This window comes from Pseudophryne corroboree, chromosome 1, assembly GCF_028390025.1.
Source record: "Pseudophryne corroboree isolate aPseCor3 chromosome 1, aPseCor3.hap2, whole genome shotgun sequence".
NCBI classification, from domain to species: domain Eukaryota; kingdom Metazoa; phylum Chordata; class Amphibia; order Anura; family Myobatrachidae; genus Pseudophryne; species Pseudophryne corroboree.
Window position 1 is genome coordinate 1,082,938,707 of NC_086444.1, and position 22,042 is coordinate 1,082,960,748.

The following is a 22,042-nucleotide window of genomic DNA, read 5'->3' on the forward strand; positions in this document are numbered from 1 at the left end:
ATACACCACACACACAGGGGATGCTCTATATGAGGACAGGACCCCCACAAGGCCTTTTGGAGAGACAGAGATAGAGTATGCCAGCACACACCCCAGCGCTATATGACCCAGGAATCACACAGTAACTTAGTGTTTACCCAGTAGCTGCTGTATATATATTAAATGCACTAAATTTATGTGCCCCCCCCCCTCTCTTTTTACCCTTTCTACCGTGAGTCTGCAGGGGAGAGCCTGGGGAGCTTCCTCTCAGCGGAGCTGTGGAGAGAAAATGGCGCTGGTGAGTGCTGAGGAAGAAGGCCCCGCCCCCTCAGCGGCGGGCTTCTGTCCCGTGATTTTGTGTAAAATTAATGGCGGGGGCTCATGCATATAACAGTGTCCAACTGTATATATGCTGCTTTTGCCAGGAGGTATCTAATTGCTGCCCAGGGGGCCCCCCCTGCGCCCTGCACCCTACAGTGACCGGAGTGTGTGGGTTAGTGTGGGCGCAATGGCGCACAGCTGCAGTGCTGTGCACTACTTCATATGAAGACAGGAGTCTTCTGCCGCTGATTTTGACGTCTTCGTTCTTCAACCCGCCGGCTTCTGACTTCTTGCTCTGCGAGGGGGACGGCGGCGCGGCTCCGGGAACGGACGACAAGGTCAGGTCCTGTGTTCAATCCCTCTGGAGCTAATGGTGTCCAATAGCCTAAGAAGCGCAACCTAGCCGCAGTTAGTAGGTTTGCTTCTCTCCCCTCAGTCCCACGTAGCAGAGAGTCTGTTGCCAGCAGAAGCTCTCTGAAAATAAAAAACCTAACTAAAATACTTTCTTATTAGCAAGCTCAGGGAGCTCACTAAAATGCACCCAGCTCTGTCCGGACACAGATTTTAACTGAGGTCTGGAGGAGGGGCATAGAGGGAGGAGCCAGTGCACACCAGTAGTACTAAATCTTTCTTAGAGTGCCCAGTCTCCTGCGGAGCCCGTCTATTCCCCATGGTCCTTACGGAGTCCCCAGCATCCACTAGGATGTTAGAGAAATCAAGGGCGAGAGCGGACACCCTTGTGTGGTACCATTAAGTATCTCAAAACATGAAGATGCGACCCTATTGACAAAGATCCGCGCGGAGGAGTTGCGATACAATGCCGAGACACCATCATAAAACTTACCTGAAAAGCCCATGCGTTGGAGAACAGAGAAAGCGAAAGGCCACGAAATGCGATCAAACGCCTTCTCCGCGTCCAGGGCTAGTAACAGGGAAGAGGACTTTTGTTGGTGGATAGAGTGGATAATATCAATGGCCCTTCTGGTGTTATCGGAGGCCTGTCGGCCTGGGATAAATCCTACCTGATCGGGATGTACCAGTTCAGAGAGGAGAGGGGCCAATCGCAAGTCTAAAATTTTAGCATAAATTTTAAAATCGACATTGAGCAATGAGATGGGCCTGTAATTGCCGCACTGGGTGGGGCCTCTGTCAGGCTTAGGGATCACCACAATATCAGCTTGAGTAGTTGCCGGAGCAAAGGATGCGCCCCCCAAAATCTGGTTAAAGAGGGCGGTAAGGTGAGGGGCTAATACTTTGGCAAAGTGTTTATAATAGTGTGCCGTGAAACAGTCAGGGCCGGGGGCGGCTGAGGACCGCAAGAATTTCATGGCAGTTAACGTCTCCTCTACTGAGATATCCTGATTCAGTGTGTCTAATTGAACCACGGAGATACTTGGTAGGGGGGTCGAGGACAGGTAAGAACGTAACCTCTCCGGATCGAGGGAAGGGGAATGTGTCGGGGTTGGCAGGTTATAAAGAGAGCTATAGTAATCTCTAAATTCTTCAACCATTAGTTTAGGGTCGTAAGTAAGTTCACCCAGAGTCCGGGAATACAGTTTGTCGATTGCGCCATTCGCCCGTTTATGTCGCAATTTATTCGCCAGCAGGGAATCTGATTTGTCCGCCTTGTCGTAGAATTTCTGATTTAACTTTCGCAAAATGAGAGCCGCACGACGGGACAAGAGTGCGTTTAGTTGGCCTTGTAAATTAGTGATTTGTGCAAGTAAAGCGGGGCAGGAATTTAGTTTATGCTGGGTAGTTAGGGTAGCTATTTGAGATTCTAACGATTGTATCTCCTGCGTCGCCTTTCTGCGGAGCGAAGAGGTCCGTGCCATAAGGAGACCCCTCAAGGTGGCCTTATGAGCCTCCCAAATTATACTAGCAGAGACATCAGGCGTGGTATTTTCAGTAAAATATTGTTATATCGCCATTTGTATGTCTTTTGAGACTGACGGGTTAAGCAGCAGGGATTCATCGAATCGCCATTTGCGAACAGCATGGGAGGAGTGGTGTAGATCCAAGAGAACATAAACGCCGGAATGGTCAGTCCAAGTGAAAGGGGTTATTCCCGCGTCAGTAATTCTAGAGACAATGGAGGACGAAACGTGTAACATATCGATCCGGGTTTAGTGCCGATGCGGGGCTGAGTAGTGGGTATAGTCTCTGGCTACAGAGTGACGGAGATGCCACGAGTCTCGTAGATCATGAAACGTAAGGGAGGCTGCAAGCGTGTGCGAAGCTCAAGAGGCAAGAGGGGGACCAGACCTATCTAAGATAGGGTCAAGAACAGTGTTAAAGTCCCCACCCAATACAATGTGGCCCTGTGCAACCTTGCCAATATGGCGGAAAAGGGAGTGGAAGAACTGAGGTTGATCCTGGTTAGGAGCATATACCGAAATAAGTGTCAGAACTTCAGAACAGAGGGTACCAACAACCATCAAGTACCGACCATCTGGATCCGTCACAGTTTTGCTATGTGTAAATGGAGTGTGACGATTAATTAAAATTGCTACCCCCCGTTTTTTTACAATCCGACGATGCAAAGAAAGTTTGTGTAAATTGCCTACCGCGGAGTTGCGTGTGGGAGCCCGTAAGGTGAGTTTCTTGAAGAAAAACTATGTCAGCTTTCTCACGTCTACAGGCGCCCAAGAGCACCGTCCGTTTTTTGGGGGAGTTAAGGCCATTTACATTAACGGATAATATCTTTAGGGGCATGTTGACCTGGGTAACAACATCTCATTGAGAGCCAAAGAAAAGGGGGTACAAAAACAGAGTCATCCCGGGTTCCTAAAAAGAAGGAAAAAATCGGCTGCGCTTAGGGTGCTTTACAAATGGGTATAAATCATGGAGAGTTGACAAACTTCTATGTAGAGTGGATTTATTATGATATAAAATACATCAACAACAAATAAAATAAATCATGTACAACATAATAAATAAATGACTATACTCTGAAACACCATTATATAAACACACAGTATCAATCGAGATCTATGTATAATGTTCCCCTGATTCAGGGTTAGGGATTGATACTTATTGACAATTGTCACAATGATGGAACTTAAGTAGTTACAATTTAACTCTGCAATGTATTGTGGCTAGGAATAGATGGAAACAGCAAAGCTTTTTCTCCAATACTCGGAGACAGAAAGAAAGGGCCCAGCGGTCAGCAATGAAATAAATAGTATACAGTTTTACCTCTCCTGTGGGCTGGTACGACCGAGCGTCCTCGGTACAGTCCTGTATTGAGCCCACCGTGTGATGTTTGAGGAGAGAGATTTTTTATGAAGAAGTATTTATCCAAATATACTGTTTAAATTTGTAAGTCCCGGATGCAGGATAATTACCTGTGTTTTACCTAGGGCTGGTGGAAATCCTTTTAGTGCCCTGAGCATAGGTATTAACACATCTTCCAGGACATCAAAGGATCACACGCTGTTGCCGTTAATTGCGGTGAAGATTCACAGGTGTGATACTGATCAGAGCCGTTGCACTGGTTTATATGAGACTGAAGCGCTGTCCCACGGCCAAATAGGACAACCCATAAAAAAATAAAGGCAAGTGGAGTGGATACCCAGAACCCACCACAAGGACAAGGGGAGAAAAGGGAAAAGGAAAAGAAGGCCACAGATGAAAAGTAAAGAAGAGCAAGAAGAGAGGAAAGAAAGCTTATTCGGGCAGGAACCCTGTAGCGATGGGGCCCGTAACAGGACCGCCAAACAAAGGAAATACATAGTCGATAACTGAATCAAAGCAGGGAGCATGGGGGTAGTGGCACGAACAACCATATCAGGCTGTGCGGCCTGACTGAGAACAGAGTGGCCTAGGCCAAAGAAATCATACATCACAAAGATAAAACCTGTGTCAGAAAGGGAAGGACGGGGAGAGGGGGGGGGGGGGGGGGGGATCGGGAAGGAAGGAGAGGGAAGGGGAACATCAAAGGGAATAATATAGCAACAGCATATGGTCCATACAGTAGGTTAAGCATCATCGGACCAAACCGCAAAACAACCGGTCATCTTGCGACCATAGACATGAGGGCAGAATGTACTTAGGAGACATAACAAATGGAACATCTAAAGAACTAACATAGAAAGTGTGTGAAATAAACTAAGGGGGTCCGCGGAGCAGGGACCAGGTCAACCAGCACCGCAAGGGACCCGCAGTACCCAAAGAAACAGTTTACATTGAGTACAGAACATTAAGAGCATAATATCAAATCAACATATATAAAGAGACAAAGGGGGTCCAGAGAACTAGGGACAGTCAGTCCAGTCCAGGGGGGACCGCCAGCAAACTGATGCAATGGCACAGTGGAACCTAAAGAAGAAAAAGGGGCAGGCAATCAGGGGGGAGCATCACCTTCACCCCTATGACGAGACACTCCCGTCCAGTCCGGCTGAGGCGGACGGGGCCGTTGAGACTTCGGCGAAGCAGACGGGTCGACAGATGAGGACGATGATTCCGGTAGAAGATAAAGCTTGCGAAGCAGTTCCTGCCCTTGTGCCAGGGTCTTGAATGCATGGTTGGTGCCGTTAAAAGAAAGCTGCAACTGAAAGGGGAATCCCCAACGATATCGAATCTGGCATTGGCGCAAAATTCTAGTAATCGGTTGGAGGTCCCGTCGTTTCTGAATGGTCGAGGGTGTCAGGTCTTGGTAGATCTGCAATTGCATGCCCTGGAAGGCTATATCAGAGGAATCCCGAACGGCAGCAATAATTTTTTCCTTCGAGTGGTAATAATGGAGGCGGGCTATGATGTCCCGAGGGGGCTGTAATGTTGAGGGTTTGGCCCGTAGGGCCCTGTGTGCCCTATCGAAGAGGCAGTCGTCATCAGACAAGTCTGGGACCAAATGCTGGAAAAGGTCTTTCAAGAAGGAGGGCAGCGTAGAACTCTAGACTGATTCCGCCACATTACGTATGCGCAGGTTATTGCGTCGGGATCGATTCTCTTGGTGTTCCTTCAGGGTCTCCACTTCAGCATGGAGCCTCGAGAGCTCGTGGTCTAGACGCTGTTGCGAGCGACATAAGTCGTCCGTCTTCGTCTCCAAAGCATCCGTGCAATTTCCAAGCGAGGCAATCTCCATTTTGAAATCCGCAACAGCTTTGGACAGTTCTTGTTTAAAGGCTGTTTGCACGCCGTCCAAAAGGCCAGACATCACTGCCTGTATTTGAGGGTCAATACCCATCTCCGAAGAACGCGGGGACGATGGAGACTCCGGGGAGTGCACCATGTTCTGGGGGCCCTTAGACTTGCTGCTGAAGAAGTTTGTGGAGGCCTGGGGAGCCTTCTTGTTCCTTTGTGACATAACGCCGGTAAGGGAGAGGTCTATCTTCTCCAGTAAAGTTGCAATACTGAAGGGGAAGGAGAGGTGGAGTAAAGAGCGGGAAATGACACAGGTGGGTTATGAGGCGGTCAGGCCGACCATGGGGTATTATTCATCCGGAGACCATCGCAGCCGCGAGGGGCCCCAGGGCCAGATTGTATAGGTAGCTAAGACGATGAAGGTGCAATGACGATGCAGTGAGCTAGAAAAGCCACAGGAGGGAGCTCCAACATTAATTCCAGCCTAGAGTTTACCATTAACATCACCTATATGCCTTGCCATCCAGGTAATGCTGCTCCCGACGTTCCCAGAAGGCCCTCCGGTCTGGGAGGTAAATTGAGGTCCCGGTCTGGGGAGCACCCGCAATCCGCAGGAGCTCCGAAAGGTGCTCCCCGATTCCGCGGCTCTTACTGGGGTACACTAGGGGAGTCAGGGGGGACCGGGGATCCGCACAAAAATAAGCAGGGGCACAGAGGGGTTATAATGAAAGGTTTTAAAGCTCCTAGTTGCAGGAGCTCACACAGCGTGTGTCTGCTCCCTTCAGTAGCTAGTCCAAGCCCCCTCGACAATGCCCCTTAATCTTATAAAGGGTAAAGCTTACTGTGGCTGAGAATAGGGGTGGATCAGTTGAGGGGAATAGCAGCCCTAGAGCCACTAGATAGGGGCTGATGTCGTCTGCTATTCAGTGTGCCCTTCTAGTGTTGCCTGCTATCTGCAGCCTGTAGTGCCAATATATTGCGGATCCGTCGGCCAGTGTGTACGAGCGAAATGTCTGTGAAATCCGTCGTTCACAGACATATCACGTCGGCCCTGCTGCACTGCCGACAACCAATATATCATTAGATATATTGGCACGTCGGTGTGTGTGTGTGTGTGTGTGTGTGTGTGTGTGTGTGTGTGTGTGTGTGTGTGTGTGTGTGTGTGTGTGTGTGTGTGTGTGTGTGTGTGTACAGGCTGTCGTGTAAATATACCCGCCTAGTTCATGACGTCAGTCCCCGACGCATCAGGCAGTGTGTATGCACAGCACACTGCCCAATCCGACTTTAGCTATATCTGCAGATCAATACATCTGCAGATATATCTGTAGGTGTGTACCCATCTTAGCAAGAAAGTGCCATCAGACACTATGCACTCGATGGTGAGATATTATGGGTATTAGGTATTATGCATTATTAGATATTAGGGTATTATGCAGAACACAAACTGAAGTGAGAGCAGGTGTCACTGTCAGAACGTTCAAGGAACCTTATTTAGCTTTCATTTTGAAGTGGTGAATAGTTTACACTATGGGGGGTATCCTATTAGCCGCGATAGCGCAGTTTTGCAATAAAAATTCGGCATACTATTACCGGCAATAAGTTTCCATACGGAATATCGCGGACTTCTCTTCACCAGATCAGAGTATGTGATAAGTAGTTCAAAAATAAGAATTTACTCACCGGTAATTCTATTTCTCATAGTCCGTAGTGGATGCTGGGCGCCCATCCCAAAGTGCGGATTGTCTACAATACTTGTATATAGTTATTGCTTAACTTATACAAGTATTGCAGACAATCCGCACTTTGGGATGGGCGCCCAGCATCCACTACGGACTATGAGAAATAGAATTACCGGTGAGTAAATTCTTATTTTCTCTAACGTCCTAAGTGGATGCTGGGGACTGCGTAAGGACCATGGGGATTATACCAAAGCTCCCAAACGGGCGGGAGAGTGCGGATGACTCTGCAGCACCGAATAGCAAAATCAAGGTCCTCCTCAGCCAGGGTGTCAAATTTGTAGAATTTAGCAAACGTGTTTGACCCCGACCAAGTAGCTGCTCGGCAAAGTTGAAGAGCAGAGACCCCTCGGGCAGCCGCCCAAGAAGAGCCCACCTTCCTCGTGGAATGGGCTTTTACTGATTTAGGATGCGGCAGTCCAGCCGCAGAATGAGCAAGCTGAATCGTACTACAGATCCAGCGAGCAATAGTCTGCTTTGAAGCAGGTGCACCCAACTTGTTGGGCGCATACAGGATAAAGAGCGAGTCAATCTTTCTGACTCCAGCTGTCCTGGAAACATACATTTTTAGGGCCCTGACTACATCCAACAACTTGGAATCCTCCAAGTCATTTGTAGCCGCAGGCACCACGATAGGTTGGTTCAGATGAAAAGCTGATACCACTTTGGGGAGAAACTGGGGACGAGTCCTCAATTCTGCCCTATCCATATGGAAAATCAGATAAGGGCTTTTACATGACAAAGCCGCCAATTCTGAAACACGCTTGGCCGAAGCCAAGGCCAACAACATGACCACTTTCCACGTGAGATATTTCAAATCCATGGTTTTCAGTGGCTCAAACCAATGTGACTTTAGGAAATCCAACACCACATTGAGATCCCAAGGTGCCACTGGAGGCACAAAAGGGGGCTAATATGCAGCACTCCCTTAACAAAAGTCTGAACTTCAGGTAGTGAAGCCAATTCTTTCTGGAAGAAAATCGATAGAGCCAAAATCTGGACCTTAATGGAACCCAATTTAAGGCCCATAGTCACCCCTGACTGTAGGAAGTGCAGGAAACGGCCCAGCTGAAATTATTCCGTTGGGGCCTTCCTGGCCTCACACCACGCAACATATTTTCGCCATATGCGGTGATAATGGTTTGCGGTTACTTCTTTCCTAGCTTTAATCAGCGTAGGAATGACTTCCTCCGGAATGCCCTTTTCCTTCAGGATCCGGTGTTCAAGTCTTGGAACAGACAGGGCCCCTGCTGCAGCAGGTCTTGTCTGAGCGGTAGAGGCCATGGGTCCTCTGACATCATTTCTTGAAGTTCCGGGTACCACGCTCTTCTTGGCCAATCCGGAACAATGAGTATAGTTCTTACCCCTCTTCTCCTTATTATCCTCAGTACCTTTGGTATGAGAGGAAGAGGAGGGAACACATAAACCGATCGGTACACCCACGGTGTTACCAGAGCGTCCACAGCTATCACTGCGGGTCTCTCGACCTGGCGCAATATTTTTCTAGCTTTTTGTTTAGGCGGGACGCCATCATGTCCACCTGTGGCTTTTCCCACTGGTTTACAATCATCTGAAAGACTTCTGGATGAAGTCCCCACTCTCCCGGGTGGAGGTCGTGCCTGCTGAGGAAGTCTGCTTCCCAGTTGTCCACTCCCGGAATGAACACTGCTGACAGTGCTAACACGTGATTTTCCGCCCATCGGAGAATCCTTGTGGCTTCTGCCATCGCCGTCCTGCTTCTCGTGCCGCCCTGTCGATTTACATGGGCGACCGCCGTGATGTTGTCTGACTGGATCAGTACCGGCTGGTTTTGAAGCAGGGGTTTTGCCTGACTTAGGGCATTGTAAATGGCCCTTAGTTCCAGAATATTTATGTGCAGGGAAGTCTCCTGACTTGACCATAGTCCTTGGAAGTTTCTTCCCTGTGTGACTGCTCCCCAGCCTCGAAGGCTGGCATCCGTGGTCACCAGGACCCAGTCCTGTATGCCGAATCTGCGGCCCTCTTGAAGATGAGCACTCGGCAGCCACCACAGCAGAGACACCCTTGTCCTCGGAGACAGGGTTATCAGACGATGCATCTGAAGATGCGATCCGGACCACTTGTCCAACAGGTCCCACTGAAAGGTTCTTGCATGAAACCTGCCGAATGGAATCACTTCGTAGGAAGCTACCATTTTTCCCAGGATCCGCGTGCAGTGATGCACCGACACCTGTTTTGGTTTTAGGAGGCCTCTGACTAGAGATGACAGCTCCTTGGCCTTTTCCTCCGGGAGAAACACTTTTCTCTGTTCTGTGTCCAGAACCATCCCTAGGAACAGCAGGCGTGTCGTAGGGACCAGCTGTGACTTTGGAATGTTTAGAATCCAGCCGTGCTGTTGTAGCACTTCCCGAGATAGTGCTACCCCTACCAACAACTGCTCTCTGGACCTCGCCTTTATCAGGAGATCGTCCAAGTACGGGATAATTAAAACTCACTTCTTTCGAAGGAGTATCATCATTTCGGCCATTACCTTGGTAAAGACCCTCGGAGCCGTGGATAGACCGAACGGCAACGTCTGGAATTGGTAATGACAATCTTGTACCACAAATCTGAGGATGGTAAATGGGGACATGTAGGTAAGCATCCTTGATGTCCAGCGATACCATGTAATCCCCCTCGTCCAGGCTTGCAATAACCGCCCTGAGCGATTCCATCTTGAACTTGAATTTTTTTTATATATGTGTTCAAGGATTTCAAATTTAAAATGGGTCTCACCGAACCGTCCGGTTTCGGTACCACAAACATTGTGGAATAGTAACCCCTTCCTTGTTGAAGTAGGGGTACCTTTACTATCACTTGTTGTGAATACAGCTTGTGAATTGCCTGTAACACTGCCTCCCTGCCTGAGGGAGTGGATGGCAAGGCAGATTTGAGGAAACGGCGGGGGGGAAACGTCTCGAATTCCAGCTTGTACCCCTGAGATACTACTTGAAGGATCCAGGGATCCACCCGTGAGCGAGCCCACTGATCGCTTAAGTTTTTGAGACGGGCCCCCACCGTACCTGGCTCCGCCTGTGAAGCCCCAGCGTCATGCTGTGGACTTAGAGGAAGCGGGGGAGGACTTTTGCTCCTGGGAACTGGCTGTATGCTGCAGCTTCTTTCCCCTACCTCTGCCTCTGGGCAGAAAGGACGCGCCTTTAACCCGCTTGCCCCTATTGGGCCGAAAGGACTGTACCTGATAATACGGTGCTTTCTTTGGCTGTGAGGGAACATGGGGTAAAAATGTAGACTTCCCAGCTGTTGCTGTGGAAACGAGGTCCGAGAGACCATCCCCGAACAATTCCTCACCCTTATAAGGCAGAACTTCCATGTGTCGTTTGGAATCTGCATCACCTGTCCACTGCCGAGTCCATAACCCTCTCCTGGCAGAAATGGACATTGCACTAATTTTGGATGCCAGCCGGCAAATATCCCTCTGTGCATCCCTCATGTATAAAAGTGCGTCTTTTATATGCTCTACGTTTAGCAAAATAGTGTCCCTGTCTAGGGTATCTATATTTTCTGACAGGGAATCTGACCACGCAGCAGCAGCACTGCACATCCAGGCTGAAGCTATAGCCGGTCTCAGTATAACACCTGTGTGTGTATATATAGATTTCAGGATAGCCTCCTGCTTTCTATCAGCAGATTCCTTCAGGGCGGCCGTATCCGGAGACGGTAGTGCCACCTTCTTTGACAAGCGTGTGAGCGCTTTATCCACCCTAGGGGATGTTTCCCAGCGTGACCTATCCTCTGGCGGGAAAGGGTACGCCATTAGTAACCTCTTAGAAATTACCAGCTTTTTATCAGGGGAAGCCCACGCTTCTTCACACACTTCATTTAACTCTTCAGATGGAGGAAAAGCTACTGGTAGTTTTTTCTCTCCAAACATTATACCCTTTTTTGTGGTACCGGGGGTAACATCAGAAATGTGCAACACATTTTTCATTGCCTCAATCATGTAACGTGTGGCCCTACTGGAAGTTACATTAGTCTCCTCGTCATCGACACTGGAGTCAGTATCCGTGTCGACGTCTGTGTCAGCCATCTGAGGTAGCGGGCGTTTTAGAGCCCCTGATGGCTTTTGAGACGCCTGGGCAGACACAGGCTGAGAAGCCGGCTGTCCCACATTTGGTATGTCGTCAAACCTTTTATGTAAGGAGTCGACACTATCGCATAATTCCTTCCACAGCACCATCCACTCAGGTGTCGACCCCGCAGGGGGTGACATCACATTTACAGGCATCTGCTCCGCCTCCACATAAGCCTCCTCATCAAACATGTCGACACAGCCGTACCGACACACCGCAAACACACAGGGAATGCTCTGACAGAGGACAGGACCCCACAAAGCCCTTTGGGGAGACAGAGAGAGTATGCCAGCACACACCAGAGCGCTATATAACACTGGGTTCCCACTATCAATGAGTGTTTTCCCTTATAGCTGCTTTTTTATATATATCTTATATATATATTATCTACACTGCGCCTAAATTTAGTGCCCCCCCTCTCTTTTTTACCCTTCTGTAGCGTTCAGACTGCAGGGGAGAGCCAGGGAGCTTCCTTCCAGCGGAGCTGTGAGGGAAAAATGGCGCCAGTGTGCTGAGGGAGAAGCCCCGCCCCCTTTCCGGCGGACTTTCTCCCGCTTTTTCTGGAATACTGGCAGGGGTAATTTTACATCTATATAGCCTTTAGGACTATATATGATGTATATTTGCCAGCCAAGGTGTCATATATTGCCCTCAGGGCGCCCCCCCCAGCGCCCTGCACCCATCAGTGACCAGAGTGTGAGGTGTACATGAGGAGCAATGGCGCACAGCTGCAGTGCTGTGCGCTACCTTGGTGAAGACCGAAGTCTTCTGCCGCCGATTTTCCGGACCTCTTCGTTGCTTCTGGCTCTGTAAGGGGGACGGCGGCGCGGCTCCGGGAACGAACACCAAGGTCGGGTCCTGCGGTCGATCCCTCTGGAGCTAATGGTGTCCAGTAGCCTAAGAAGCCCAAACTACCACCTGTTAGGTAGGTTCGCTTCTTCTCCCCTTAGTCCCTCGCTGCAGTGAGTCTGTTGCCAGCAGATCTCACTGTAAAATAAAAAACCTAAATATACTTTCTTTCTAGGTGCTCAGGAGAGCCCCTAGTGTGCATCCAGCTCAGCCGGGCACAAGAATCTAACTGAAGTCTGGAGGAGGGTCTTAGTGGGAGGAGCCAGTGCACACCAGTAGTCTAAAAGCTTTCTTTATAGTTGTGCCCAGTCTCCTGCGGAGCCGCTAATCCCCATGGTCCTTACGGAGTCCCCAGCATCCACTTAGGACGTTAGAGAAATCCCTATTTTGAGCAAAAAATTCAGAGGGTTGGTTCAGAACCCCTTGGATTCCCCCCTGAATAACTAAATTAGGCACTAGAAGTTTTTAATTAGTTTTAATTAGCTAATATTGACATTAAAAAAATGCAGTGATGGAAATTGGAGTACAAGGTATGGGACAAATATATTATGGTGTGTTATGAGTGGGACAAGTGGTTTTAGACTTGCAAGTGGGAGTAATCGGTCTGTTTCTCCCTTTTTCTTTTTTTTTTAAAGTCCTTTAAAATGACCCAAATATATACTTATACCCATTTTTATGTGCCCCAAATTTAATGACCGCACTTATTTTACTGAAAAAATAGCTATCCATCATTTTTAAAGAAAATGCATATAACAGCCATTTGACTTCATTTAATTACATTGAAAACTTTTATTGTAACCAATAATAGACTTCTATAATGTTTTCCTTTATTAGTTTTGCTTTTTGGGGGGGTACAGGCGGATTTCAAAATTTTCTCCTATAATTATCACCGCTTTTGCCTGATAGAATTATCGCACAAATCCTGTTTTCGCCATTTTGGAATAGAATAGGCACGAAAAACGGGAGCGCACAGGATGCGATAAGTGGATTTTTTGGGTGATAGGTACGATAACGTTCGCTGCGATCGTGGAACGCGTTATCGTGGCTAATAGGATACTCCCTATGGGGCAACTCAATGAAGGGCAACAATGGTTATTTTATAATGCTCACCTATGCCACACTTACTGTATTCCCAAAATCATGTATTAGAATACTCATCACCATAGCGCTGTGATCTAAAATACTCAACTTTGTGCAAATTGCGGGCCATTGCCGGCACTCTAACGCCAACCATTATAACAATTGAAAAGACCCCTATACAGTATTGTCATGATTTTCATTTCTCATCAGTTCTGTGGGGTCATCCCATAGGAATACATACTGGAAACTGGCAGACGGGATGCCGGCTGTCATTATACAGACAGCGGCATCTTGTCAGTCATAGGTTATATTCCCACTTGGGTGGTGGCAAGAACCCACCACCCGAGTGGGAATACCAGGCTGTGGTCAGGATTCCGACCGTCGACATTTCCCCGCCTGTGGGGATTCCGGCGTCTGTATCCTGAACGCCGGGATCCCAACAGGCGGTATATTAACCGTATCCCATATTTAGCTGTAAACTATTTACTTTTCTTGCCTCAGACACATAGGTGTAATGGCATACAGACATATTACATAAAGCACATCATTTCATACAACAATTGTAAATGACTGATCAAGAGCTCTGACCATAGAAACATATGGCTTCATTTCCCATCCTTGCAAGTTGGTATTGTCTATTATGATAGGGGAGACCGTCTTTTCAAAGGCATCTCTGGCTGAAACACAAGAGTACACAAGATTTTGTAATGGCATCTTCATAATAATTGTGTTTTACATGAGACTAGAACTGACTTTGCATCGGTACAACAATTAGCCATTGACTACAGTATATAAAGAGATTACCGTGAAATAAATGTTGCGTGTAAAACAGATTTATACATACAGTACTATGTAATTGGCGGGTTTATTCTGAACCCTGGGGGGATATTATATGTCACACATACTGTATGCAGAGTAATACATTTTGCACAAGCTCTTGAAGGGTAGAAATATCTCCGCTCCAGCGCTATACGTATACTGGCTAAAAACCACATTGTTGGAATATACATCATTATATCAGTGACGGTCAGTGTGATATATGTCATTATTTTAGATGTTTTGGATATTTTATATTGTAAAAAGTTTAAATCTTTATTAAAATATTTATATAATTTATGCGCTCTCAGTAGACATTATTGTTGTTCTAGCATAATTTATTATACTGAATCCACGTGTAAAAAAAGTAAATATAGACTATCACCATCTACCACCTGCTGACCTAGTCTGTCACTTGCTGCACAGGCAAGGCTACTATATTATACTATGTGTCTGGGTTTTGCTCTCTGCAGCTAACATTACACGGAGCTTAAAATAGGGATGGTGATCACCGCACACAGTGGACTGTAGAAGGAAAGCAAGATAAAGCACAAAGGGAAATGTAGTACAAGTAAATGCCCATCTCTACCAGTATTACCTTTTAAACAGTCTGCTCTCTGCCCCTACTTTATGCTCCATTTCTGTTTATTAACACCAGAACAGAATGGTTCTCAGTCAAGCTAAATTGTTTGCTTTACCAGCTTGGCTGCTAAGGCAGTCGCAGAGCAGCCATTTTTAGGGTCTCAGTGGCAGCGTGTAATGTCATTAGAGATGAGCGGGTTCGGTTTCTCTGAATCCGAACCCGCCAGAACTTCATGTTTTTTTTCACGGGTCCGAGCGACTCGGATCTTCCCGCCTTGCTCGGTTAACCCGAGCGCGCCCGAACGTCATCATGACGCTGTCGGATTCTCGCGAGGCTCGGATTCTATCGCGAGACTCGGATTCTATATAAGGAGCCGCGCGTCGCCGCCATTTTCACACGTGCATTGAGATTGATAGGGAGAGGACGTGGCTGGCGTCCTCTCCGTTTAGAATAGATTAGAGAGACACTTGATTTACTAATTTTGGGGAGCATTAGGAGTACTCAGTACAGTGCAGAGTTTTGCTGATAGTGACCACCAGTTTTATTTATAATCCGTTCTCTGCCTGAAAAAAGCGATACACAGCACACAGTGACTCAGTCACATACCATATCTGTGTGCACTGCTCAGGCTCAGGCCAGTGTGCTGCATCATCTATTATCTATATATAATATTATATATATCTGTCTGACTGCTCAGCTCACACAGCTTATAATTGTGGGGGAGACTGGGGAGCACTACTGCAGTGCCAGTTATAGGTTATAGCAGGAGCCAGGAGTACATAATATTATATTAAAATTAAACAGTGCACACTTTTGCTGCAGGAGTGCCACTGCCAGTGTGACTAGTGACCAGTGACCTGACCACCAGTATATATAATATTAGTAGTATACTATCTCTTTATCAACCAGTCTATATTAGCAGCAGACACAGTACAGTGCGGTAGTTCACGGCTGTGGCTACCTCTGTGTCGGCACTCGGCAGCCCGTCCATAATTGTATATACCACCTAACCGTGGTTTTTTTTTCTTTCTTTATACATACATACTAGTTACGAGTATACTATCTCTTTATCAACCAGTCTATATATTAGCAGCAGACACAGTACAGTGCGGTAGTTCACGGCTGTGGCTACCTCTGTGTCGGCACTCGGCAGCCCGTCCATAATTGTATATACCACCTAACCGTGGTTTTTTTTTCTTTCTTTATACATACATACTAGTTACGAGTATACTATCTCTTTATCAACCAGTCTATATATTAGCAGCAGACACAGTACAGTGCGGTAGTTCACGGCTGTGGCTACCTCTGTGTCGGCACTCGGCAGCCCGTCCATAATTGTATATACCACCTAACCGTGGTTTTTTTTTCTTTCTTTATACATACATACTAGTTACGAGTATACTATCTCTTTATCAACCAGTCTATATATTAGCAGCAGACACAGTACAGTGCGGTAGTTCACGGCTGTGGCTACCTCTGTGTCGGCACTCGGCAGCCCGTCCATAATTGTATATACCACCTAACCGTGGTTTTTTTTTCTTTCTTTATACATACATACTAGTTACGAGTATACTATCTCTTTATCAACCAGTCTATATATTAGCAGCAGACACAGTACAGTGCGGTAGTTCACGGCTGTGGCTACCTCTGTGTCGGCACTCCGCAGCCCGTCCATAAATTGTATATACCACCTAACCGTGGTTTTTTTTTCTTTCTTTATACATACATACTAGTTACGAGTATACTATCTCTTTATCAACCAGTCTATATATTAGCAGCAGACACAGTACAGTGCGGTAGTTCACGGCTGTGGCTACCTCTGTGTCGGCACTCGGCAGCCCGTCCATAATTGTATATACCACCTAACCGTGGTTTTTTTTTCTTTCTTTATACATACATACTAGTTACGAGTATACTATCTCTTTATCAACCAGTCTATATATTAGCAGCAGACACAGTACAGTGCGGTAGTTCACGGCTGTGGCTACCTCTGTGTCGGCACTCGGCAGCCCGTCCATAATTGTATATACCACCTAACCGTGGTTTTTTTTTCTTTCTTTATACATACATACTAGTTACGAGTATACTATCTCTTTATCAACCAGTCTATATATTAGCAGCAGACACAGTACAGTGCGGTAGTTCACGGCTGTGGCTACCTCTGTGTCGGCACTCGGCAGCCCGTCCATAATTGTATATACCACCTAACCGTGGTTTTTTTTTCTTTCTTTATACATACATACTAGTTACGAGTATACTATCTCTTTATCAACCAGTCTATATATTAGCAGCAGACTCAGTACAGTGCGGTAGTTCACGGCTGTGGCTACCTCTGTGTCGGCACTCGGCAGCCCGTCCATAATTGTATATACCACCTAACCGTGGTTTTTTTTTCTTTCTTTATACATACATACTAGTTACGAGTATACTATCTCTTTATCAACCAGTCTATATATTAGCAGCAGACACAGTACAGTGCGGTAGTTCACGGCTGTGGCTACCTCTGTGTCGGCACTCGGCAGCCCGTCCATAATTGTATATACCACCTAACCGTGTTTTTTTTTTCTTTCTTTATACATACATACTAGTTACGAGTATACTATCTCTTTATCAACCAGTCTATATATTAGCAGCAGACACAGTACAGTGCGGTAGTTCACGGCTGTGGCTACCTCTGTGTCGGCACTCGGCAGCCCGTCCATAATTGTATATACCACCTAACCGTGGTTTTTTTTTCTTTCTTTATACATACATACTAGTTACGAGTATACTATCTCTTTATCAACCAGTCTATATTAGCAGCAGACACAGTACAGTGCGGTAGTTCACGGCTGTGGCTACCTCTGTGTCGGCACTCGGCAGCCCGTCCATAATTGTATATACCACCTAACCGTGGTTTTTTTTTTCTTTCTTTATACATACATACTAGTTACGAGTATACTATCTCTTTATCAACCAGTCTATATATTAGCAGCAGACACAGTACAGTGCGGTAGTTCACGGCTGTGGCTACCTCTGTGTCGGCACTCGGCAGCCCGTCCATAATTGTATACTAGTATCCAATCCATCCATCTCCATTGTTTACCTGAGGTGCCTTTTAGTTGTGCCTATTAAAATATGGAGAACAAAAATGTTGAGGTTCCAAAATTAGGGAAAGATCAAGATCCACTTCCACCTCGTGCTGAAGCTGCTGCCACTAGTCATGGCCGAGACGATGAAATGCCAGCAACGTCGTCTGCCAAGGCCGATGCCCAATGTCATAGTACAGAGCATGTCAAATCCAAAACACCAAATATCAGTAAAAAAAGGACTCCTCCTCCGACAATTTTATTTTAGGTTTTGAAGCGTAAACTTGCCAATATGCCATTTACCACACGGAGTGGCAAGGAACGGCGGAGGCCCTGGCCTATGTTCATGGCTAGTGGTTCAGCTTCACATGAGGATGGAAGCACTCAGCCTCTCGCTAGAAAAATGAAAAGACTCAAGCTGGCAAAAGCAGCACAGCAAAGAACTGTGCATTCTTCGAAATCCCAAATCCACAAGGAGAGTCCAATTGTGTCGGTTGCGATGCCTGACCTTCCCAACACTGGACGTGAAGAGCATGCGCCTTCCACCATTTGCACGCCCCCTGCAAGTGCTGGAAGGAGCACCCGCAGTCCAGTTCCTGATAGTCAGATTGAAGATGTCAGTGTTGAAGTACACCAGGATGAGGAGGATATGGGTGTTGCTGGCGCTGGGGAGGAAATTGACCAGGAGGATTCTGATGGTGAGGTGGTTTGCTTAAGTCAGGCACCCGGGGAGACACCTGTTGTCCGTGGGAGGAATATGGCCGTTGACATGCCAGGTGAAAATACCAAAAAAATCAGCTCTTCGGTGTGGAGGTATTTCACCAGAAATGCGGACAACAGGTGTCAAGCCGTGTGTTCCCTTTGTCAAGCTGTAATAAGTAGGGGTAAGGACGTTAACCACCTCGGAACATCCTCCCTTATACGTCACCTGCAGCGCATTCATAATAAGTCAGTGACAAGTTCAAAAACTTTGGGTGACAGCGGAAGCAGTCCACTGACCAGTAAATCCCTTCCTCTTGTAACCAAGCTCACGCAAACCAGCCCACCAACTCCCTCAGTGTCAATTTCCTCCTTCCCCAGGAATGCCAATAGTCCTGCAGGCCATGTCACTGGCAATTCTGACGAGTCCTCTCCTGCCTGGGATTCCTCCGATGCATCCTTGCGTGTAACGCCTACTGCTGCTGGCGCTGCTGTTGTTGCCGCTGGGAGTCGATGGTCATCCCAGAGGGGAAGTCGTAAGCCCACTTGTACTACTTCCAGTAAGCAATTGACTGTTCAACAGTCCTTTGCGAGGAAGATGAAATATCACAGCAGTCATCCTACTGCAAAGCGGATAACTGAGGCCTTGGCATCCTGGGTGGTGAGAAACGTGGTTCCGGTATCCATCATTACTGCAGAGCCAACTAGAGACTTGTTGGAGGTACTGTGTCCCCGGTACCAAATACCATCTAGGTTCCATTTCTCTAGGCAGGCGATACCGAAAATGTACACAGACCTCAGAAAAAGAGTCACCAGTGTCCTAAAAAATGCAGCTGTACCCAATGTCCACTTAACCACGGACATGTGGACAAGTGGAGCAGGGCAGGGTCAGGACTATATGACTGTGACAGCCCACTGGGTAGATGTATGGACTCCCGCCGCAAGAACAGCAGCGGCGGCACCAGTAGCAGCATCTCGCAAACGCCAACTCTTTCCTAGGCAGGCTACGCTTTGTATCACCGCTTTCCAGAATACGCACACAGCTGAAAACCTCTTACGGCAACTGAGGAAGATCATCGCGGAATGGCTTACCCCAATTGGACTCTCCTGTGGATTTGTGGCATCGGACAACGCCAGCAATATTGTGTGTGCATTAAATATGGGCAAATTCCAGCACGTCCCATGTTTTGCACATACCTTGAATTTGGTGGTGCAGAATTTTTTAAAAAACGACAGGGGCGTGCAAGAGATGCTGTCGGTGGCCAGAAAAATTGCGGGACACTTTCGGCGTACAGGCACCACGTACAGAAGACTGGAGCACCACCAAAAACTACTGAACCTGCCCTGCCATCATCTGAAGCAAGAAGTGGTAACGAGGTGGAATTCAACCCTCTATATGCTTCAGAGGTTGGAGGAGCAGCAAAAGGCCATTCAAGCCTATACAATTGAGCACGATATAGTAGGTGGAATGCACCTGTCAAGTGCAGTGGAGAATGATTTCAACGTTGTGCAAGGTTCTGATGCCCTTTGAACTTGCCACACGTGAAGTCAGTTCAGACACTGCCAGCCTGAGTCAGGTCATTCCCCTCATCAGGCTTTTGCAGAAGAAGCTGGAGGCATTGAAGAAGGAGCTAAAAGGGAGCGATTCCGCTAGGCATGTGGGACTTGTGGATGCAGCCCTTAATTCGCTTAACAAGGATTCACGGGTGGTCAATCTGTTGAAATCAGAGCACTACATTTTGGCCACCGTGCTCGATCCTAGATTTAAAGCCTACCTTGGATCTCTCTTTCCGGCAGACACAGGTCTGCTGGGGTTGAAAGACCTGCTGGTGACAAAATTGTCAAGTCAAGCGGAACGCGACCTGTCAACATCTCCTCCTTCACATTCTCCCGCAACTGGGGGTGCGAGGAAAAGGCTCAGAATTCCGAGCCCACCCGCTGGCGGTGATGCAGGGCAGTCTGGAGCGACTGCTGATGCTGACATCTGGTCCGGACTGAAGGACCTGACAACGATTACGGACATGTCGTCTACTGTCACTGCATATGATTCTCTCAACATTGATAGAATGGTGGAGGATTATATGAGTGACCGCATCCAAGTAGGCACGTCACACAGTCCGTACTTATACTGGCAGGAAAAAGAGGCAATTTGGAGGCCCTTGCACAAACTGGCTTTATTCTACCTAAGTTGCCCTCCCACAAGTGTGTACTCCGAAAGAGTGTTTAGTGCCGCCGCTCACCTTGTCAGCAATCGGCGTACGAGGTTACATCCAGAAAATGTGGAGAAGATGATGTTCATTAAAATGAATTATAATCAATTCCTCCGCGGAGACATTGACCAGCAGCAATTGCCTCCACAAAGTACACAGGGAGCTGAGATGGTGGATTCCAGTGGGGACGAATTGATAATCTGTGAGGAGGGGGATGTACACGGTGATATATCGGAGGGTGAAGATGAGGTGGACATCTTGCCTCTGTAGAGCCAGTTTGTGCAAGGAGAGATGAATTGCTTCTTTTTTGGGGGGGGTCCAAACCAACCCGTCATATCAGTCACAGTCGTGTGGCAGACCCTGTCACTGAAATGATGGGTTGGTTAAAGTGTGCATGTCCTGTTTTGTTTATATAACATAAGGGTGGGTGGGAGGGCCCAAGGACAATTCCATCTTGCACCTCTTTTTTCTTTTCTTTTTCTTTGCATCATGTGCTGATTGGGGAGGGTTTTTTGGAAGGGACATCCTGCGTGACACTGCAGTGCCACTCCTAGATGGGCCCGGTGTTTGTGTCGGCCACTAGGGTCGCTAATCTTACTCACACAGTCAGCTACCTCATTGCGCCTCTTTTTTTCTTTGCGTCATGTGCTGTTTGGGGAGGGTTTTTTGGAAGGGACATCCTGCGTGACACTGCAGTGCCACTCCTAGATGGGCCCGGTGTTTGTGTCGGCCACTAGGGTCGCTAATCTTACTCACACAGCTACCTCATTGCGCCTCTTTTTTTCTTTGCGTCATGTGCTGTTTGGGGAGGGTTTTTTGGAAGGGACATCCTGCGTGACACTGCAGTGCCACTCCTAGATGGGCCCGGTGTTTGTGTCGGCCACTAGGGTCGCTTATCTTACTCACACAGCGACCTCGGTGCAAATTTTAGGACTAAAAATAATATTGTGAGGTGTGAGGTATTCAGAATAGACTGAAAATGAGTGTAAATTATGGTTTTTGAGGTTAATAATACTTTGGGATCAAAATGACCCCCAAATTCTATGATTTAAGCTGTTTTTTAGTGTTTTTTGAAAAAAACACCCGAATCCAAAACACACCCGAATCCGACAAAAAAAATTCGGTGAGGTTTTGCCAAAACGCGTTCGAACCCAAAACACGGCCGCGGAACCGAACCCAAAACCAAAACACAAAACCCGAAAAATTTCAGGCGCTCATCTCTAAATGTCATGCGCCTGCCTGAACCTGCCCCCGTTTCAGACGGCCTGCACCTGCAATGCCGCTTCATCGCCCCGCAAACACCTCTGCCCATCAATCAGGTAGAGGCATTCATGTAAGTGAGATGCGATCACATCTCACTGTGTGCGCACATGCAGTACGGTGCCTGCGCGTGCACACTGGGCATAAACAGTTCAGTATCCATACTGAATAAGGCCCTATGATCAGATAGAAATTTATATTAAAAAAATAATAATAATAATAATAATAATATTAAATATATATATAT

At 47.3% G+C, this 22,042-nt stretch overlaps 1 protein-coding gene across 8 annotated transcripts in view; it reads right to left on the minus strand.

The window, feature by feature from the left end:
• N4BP2 (NEDD4 binding protein 2) overlaps window positions 1-22,042 on the minus strand; it is a 272,998-nt gene that overhangs the window by 132,161 nt on the left and 118,795 nt on the right. For all 8 annotated transcript variants that reach the window (XM_063921079.1, XM_063921086.1, XM_063921072.1 and 5 more), the window contains exon 5: window positions 13,748-13,836. In XM_063921079.1, the coding sequence (XP_063777149.1) occupies window positions 13,748-13,836 (89 nt within the window). The remainder of the gene's footprint in view (window positions 1-13,747; window positions 13,837-22,042) is intronic.